Source organism: Jaminaea rosea, assembly GCF_003144245.1.
Source record: "Jaminaea rosea strain MCA 5214 unplaced genomic scaffold BDZ90scaffold_13, whole genome shotgun sequence".
In the NCBI taxonomy this organism is placed as follows: Eukaryota; Fungi; Basidiomycota; class Exobasidiomycetes; order Microstromatales; genus Jaminaea; species Jaminaea rosea.
The window spans coordinates 1-5,225 of NW_020289987.1; the positions used below are offsets into that span (position 1 = coordinate 1).

At 61.6% G+C, this 5,225-nt stretch overlaps 1 protein-coding gene across 1 annotated transcript; it reads right to left on the bottom strand.

Annotated features, from left to right (window-relative positions):
- Positions 1-485: 485 nt before the first annotated feature.
- BDZ90DRAFT_233699 (TrkH-domain-containing protein) lies at positions 486-4,845 on the bottom strand. The gene is made up of 4 exons (XM_025506730.1): positions 4,214-4,845; positions 4,017-4,128; positions 2,340-3,931; positions 486-2,251 (listed from the first exon to the last, which is right to left on the bottom strand). Exons 1-4 carry the CDS (start codon positions 4,636-4,638, stop codon positions 601-603), a joined length of 3,780 nt encoding a protein of 1,259 aa, XP_025360302.1. The 5' UTR covers positions 4,639-4,845; the 3' UTR covers positions 486-600.
- Between the last annotated feature and the right edge of the window lie 380 nt (positions 4,846-5,225).

Consider the following 5,225-nt stretch of genomic DNA (forward strand, 5'->3'; position numbering starts at 1 on the left):
CTACGCTCAGCTCTACGCACACACCCTCTTTCCAATCCCTGAGTAGATCCCTCCCAATGGCTCCCAAACACACCAAAAGGGCTACATCGGCCATGGCGATTCCGTGTTGGCTGAGTTTCGGTAGGACGCAAATCCGGAATGGTGGCAAGGGCGGCATGGTACGCAGCGACAAAGGAGTCGGGGATATCGTTTGAAAGGTGCGAGCCTCGCGCGCGCGGTCACGGTGAGGAATGATCAGCAGAGAAGTGCTGAAAGGGCGCCGAAGGTTACCGGTTCTCCTCGCGCGCACATTATGGTAGTAAATTCGACGGAGAAAGCGTCGCATCTGGTGTGAGGTTGCCCAACAATCACACGCCCAGCAGCCCTGCGCCCGCCGTATCATCTCGAGGGGCCCTGCACTTGATCGATATCCGAATTCTGTCGTCCTGGCATCGCAAACTCAAAGGGCGTGGCACGCATTGCTTGATGCACGCGACGAGTGAAATCGAATGTCATGTCATTAGATGGATGCGAAGCCGAAAGAAGTGGGAAATTGCAACCATCATCATTGTCATGTATCGCCGGAATCTGAGTCGCGTCGGCCCAGGGGGGGGCGAATGGTCATCTCTCCTTCTTGCTCGCCACCTCCTCCACCTCCTCCTCGGCTTTCTCTTTCCCCTTGCTACTCCCGCTCCCCTCGCTCCCACTCGGCGCGCGCGATAAGGCGGGTCTCTCCTCCTCTGAGACCGGGGTGCGCCCCCCACTCCCACCACCTCCGCGTTGCGACTCCTGAATTGCGTCGAGCCCAAATGCCGCGCCGGGCGTAGCGCCTGCGATGCCCATGCCGATGCCGCTTGAGGAGGGCGAGAGGGAGCGGGAGAGGCGATGGCTCCCTGCGAAGTGCGAGGCAGGGGTCGGAGCGGCGACAGCGGTGCTGCTGTACGGCGGTGCGGGGGCGAGAGCGGGCGAGCCGGTGGTCGCGGAGTGGTGATTACCATTGGCGCTCCCTCCCGACCCTGAGCCTGAGCCGCTGCTCTCGGGGGACCCGGCTCCGTCCACCAGGCTGGCGGCCTTGGAGTCGGAGCCCGAGTCCGAGTGGGAATTGCCCTCCTCATCTTCCTTGTCCATCTTCGCATCACCGTACGTCTTGCCTCCCGTCCCCGCGTCCAGGTCGACGACATTCTCCTCCATGACTCCACCGCGTCCAAAACTGCCCGTCGCCAAGCGCGAAAAGGTGCGCTCCATCTCCCTCGCGGCCGCCCCATCCATAACGCTCCACGCTTCGTCGACGGCATCCTGGTCCTCGAGCTCCTTGGGCAACATGATACTACGATCGATGGCCACGGGCAACCCTCTGTGCCTCCCCCTCAACATGGTAGCAATGACGACCAGCTTGGCGAGCGTACCGAAGCGCCCAGAGAGGGAAAAGGCGTCGTACGGCGTTCCCGTGCTCAAGCCGACGGTTCCGTATGCAGAAGTCAGCTCGAAGAGGCAGGAGAAGACGGTGAACCACCCGTTGGACTCCGGGTCCTGGATGTTGCCCCGCTCCATGATGCAGACGAGCCATAGTGCGAAGCCGAGCCACCAGATGTCGAAGGCGAGCTGGCGTCGAGCGTGCGCAGCGAGGTAGGTGCCCCAGCCGCGCGACGAGACCTCGTTGGGGAGCTCTGCCTCCTCTGGGTCGTCCCCCGTGCCCTTCTCCGTGTAGATGCCGAGGGAACGCTCCTCGTAGACGTTTGTGCTGCGCACGGAGAGGGCGATGGGGTAGGCGGAGATGTACATCATGACGACGTACAAGAACTGGACGGCAGGGGCGAGCGTGAGGAGGGAGACGACCTGGAACCCGGCGGCGCGCACTGCAATGGACTGGAAGAGACCGTCGAAGATGCGCTGTGGGACAGGGATGGACTCGATCTCCGGGTTCCCGATGTCGAGGATCTCAAAGAAGACCCAATCCGTCACATTGAGGACCACGATGACGAAGAGTAGGAACCACGTCTGTCCCGAGGGAAAGAGGTAGACAAAGCAGCGACGCGGGTGGTCGAGGATGAAGCGGAGCGTCTCGTATGTGCGAGATGTCTTGGGCGTGAGGCGAGAGTAGAGCCAGATGCAGAAGCGCAGGAAGACGGGGAAGGCGGTGTTGCCTATGAGGATGAGGATGCCCATTGGGATGAGGAGGAAGTAGGCGTCCGCCATTCCTGTCATGGAGGTGTCAATGAGCGACATGCCCGTATTGGAGTAGGCCGAGGTGACTTGGAAGAACCAGAACCAGCTGCGAGCGCGGCCAGGAAGAAGAAGTCAAGCATTGGTTAGCCTGCGAACGTATGGGCGACCCTGCTCTTCGCGCGCGCGCGACTCACGTGGTATCCGGCTCATAGGCCCCCTGCGACTGGAAGACGCTGCGGTACTTGTTGAACGCCCCGCTGGCCAAGTACGGCGCGACCAGGACGACCATGAACATCTGAATGCAAAACCAGTACGCCGGCACGATCTTTGCCAGCATATCCAGGGCGCGATACTCGACCCCACCCAGCTCTTCACGTTGCGCCTCGGTCAAAGAGTGGAACATCGAGTTGCCGTACACATTGACGTCGAAGCTGAGGTAAGGCGCCGACTTGACCCCGCCATCCGGCCCGACTTGGGTACCGACGCGCGTGAAGCTGTGCGTCGACGCAATAGTAGAGGTACGGGGCATGGTGGTGGAGCGCATGACCCTCTCGCGTACGCCGGGGAGTACGGCCTTGATCCCGCGTCCTGCAAGATCGATGGGCGTAGGAAATCCACCAAACCCGCGCTCCTTCGCCGAGGTGGTCATGGTGCGCGTGATGGGAATTCCCCCTGCTCGGCGAGAGGAGACGCCTGTCATTGTCCGCTCGAAGGTGCGTTGGCGCGGGAGGGTGCCCATGCCGGCTGAGGTGGGCACCTTGGGGAAGACGCCCGTCGTGTAGCCGCGATCGGGGCCTGGCGCTGGCGTCGACATGGAAGTGGCCGTGCCTGTAGCTGTAGCTGTGCTCGGTCGCGTAGCCGTGCGTGGCGGTTCGGCGAACTCGACGGTCTGCGAACGGGGCAGCCGGTCCTCGCCCTGCCGCCAGTCGATACCGGCAAAGGCGCTGGGCAGGTGGAGAGGGGCAGGCTGAGAGCCTCGACGAACATGGAGGCGATCAGAGCCACTAGGGTCTGAGCCGCGACGACGACGCATGCGAATGCTCGGGGGGTCGACGTCGTGGAAACGTGTGCGAGGTGAGGCTGTTGGGGCGGCGGGTGAAGGAGGGGAGACCATGCTTGTCTGCGAGGGAGATTCGACGAGGACGTGGGCATTGTCTTCACCGTCTTCTGCCGCTTCTTCTGCGTCGTCTTCGTCTCCACCGATGCGGCTGGTGCGGAAAAGGGCGAGTGGATTGCTGTTGACGTCACTGCCGTTCCCGCTGCCACCTGAAGCGCTTCGCCGATGGCCACGCATGCTGCCGCTCGAAGGCTGTCGTCGATGGCGGCCAGGAGAGCGAGGGGCTGCCTCGTCTGGATCGCGCTGCTCTTGCTCATCGGGGAAAGTGATCCTAACTGCGGGCCCAGACCCTTGCCCCTGCCCATGCCCTTGTTGCTGAGAACCCCTGTCCTCGTCGATGGACCTGCGCTCCGTATTTGTCAAGATCCCACCTGGCCCGCCCGTACCGGTGCTCTGCGGCTCGTCTCCCTGCTGCTGTGCGGCTGGATGTCCCTCGCTAGGCATCCCCATCGGATTGATCAGCATAGCAGGCTGGTCCACCCTGCGAATCATGTCCGTTCTCAAGGGTCCCTTGTGCTGCTGCTTCTTCTTCTTTGCTGTCGCTGCGGCACGCAGCTCTGCCTCTGCCTGGCGATCCGTCGATGACGTGCTCGTGCGATCCATCTCCATCTCGTCGTCGCTGCTGTGCCTGCGGGAGAGGCCGAATGCTTGCTTGAGGCGGATGATCCCCTGCGAGCGAGCGCGAGCAGGAGAGGTTGCAGATTTTCGTAAGTGGGTGAGTGGGGAAACAAGTGGAATGACTGCGCTCGCTCACCATCCTTCGCTGCAGATGATGAGCCTCCTCGATATCCTTTGCCCTCTTCCTCGCCGCAGCATTATTACGAATGGCATTATCGAAGCTCTTGCGGAAGAAGTGGCGGCGCACCCTGCACGATTCCACGAGAGAGACGCAATGTCAGTGGTGAGCGCTCGCTCACTTCCTCCCTTCCTCCTCTCTCGCGATCGACTCACCAGATCATCGTAACGCTCACGGCGCTGATATTGCCACACAACATCAACATGAACAGAATAGCCTGCTGCCAAGCGGTGACCGTGCTGATATTGATCGTCACCAATCCAGTGACGGTCATTGCGCTTACGCAGACGAAGAGACAGTCGATGAAGGGTATATGGTTCTGTCCGTTTGACGCATAGAAGATGGCGGCCATGATCAAGGGGGTGAAGACGAAGACGAGGACGTGGATGCGGTAGAAGTTTAGCTCGCGGGAGATCCAGCTTAGGAGCTTACGATAGCGTCTCCCTGCTGGTTGCAGAAAGGAGGGGACGCGGCGAAGCCCCGCGCCAGCATTGTTGCTGGTGTTGCCGCCATCGTCGTCGTTATTGGTGCCGTCTGAGTGTTGCTGCCTCCATCGCTGCACCACATCGGGGACCACCATGCCAGGTGGGCCAGTAGTTCAGGTCACAAAACGGCAGTCGAGGGGGCGAGGCGGGGCGAGGTGAGGCGTGGCGTGGCGAGGCGAGGCGTCTTGCTTGAGTAGTGAAGTCGAGAGGAGCGCAAGGCAAGTAGTGTGATGAAGATGGGCGCAAGCGGGTTGTGATGGCAGAGGGCACGGATACAAGTTGTTGTCAAAAGGCGGGCAATGCGTGCCTGTCCTGTCGTCCCTCGATCGAGCGGGCGGCCAAATCTCTCCAACCAATTTGAATTCACGTCGTCGTCGTCAAGGCAAAGCCAGGGCGGCAGCGGGAGCGGGACGGCTGACTGACTGCCTCGTTGAGGCTCGAGCGGCCTCCAACCAAGCCAAGCCAAGCAAAGCAACTCACCGCTTTCCGCCCCGTCCATCCCCGTCCTCGTCTCGTCACCCTTCTACCCCACACTTTCCCCCGACCCACACCAGCATGCCCTCCACTACCACTTCGTCCGCCCCACCAGACAACTCCACCCCTCGTGACTGGCAACCTCTCATGTCACGTTCTGCCAAGCCCCCTTCCAAATACACGGACCCCTGCGCGCACGCTGCTGCTG

Excerpts from the sequence above, each read along its gene's own strand:
- BDZ90DRAFT_233699 (XM_025506730.1), bottom strand. The coding sequence starts at position 4,638 with ATGGTGGTCCCCGATGTGGTGCAGCGATGGAGGCAGCAACACTCAGAC. Across the intron at positions 4,129-4,213 it reads GTGAGCGTTACGATGATCTG|GGTGCGCCGCCACTTCTTCC; the intron begins GTGAGTCGATCG and ends GGAATCGTGCAG. Across the intron at positions 3,932-4,016 it reads ATCATCTGCAGCGAAGGATG|GGGATCATCCGCCTCAAGCA; the intron begins GTGAGCGAGCGC and ends GCTCGCTCGCAG.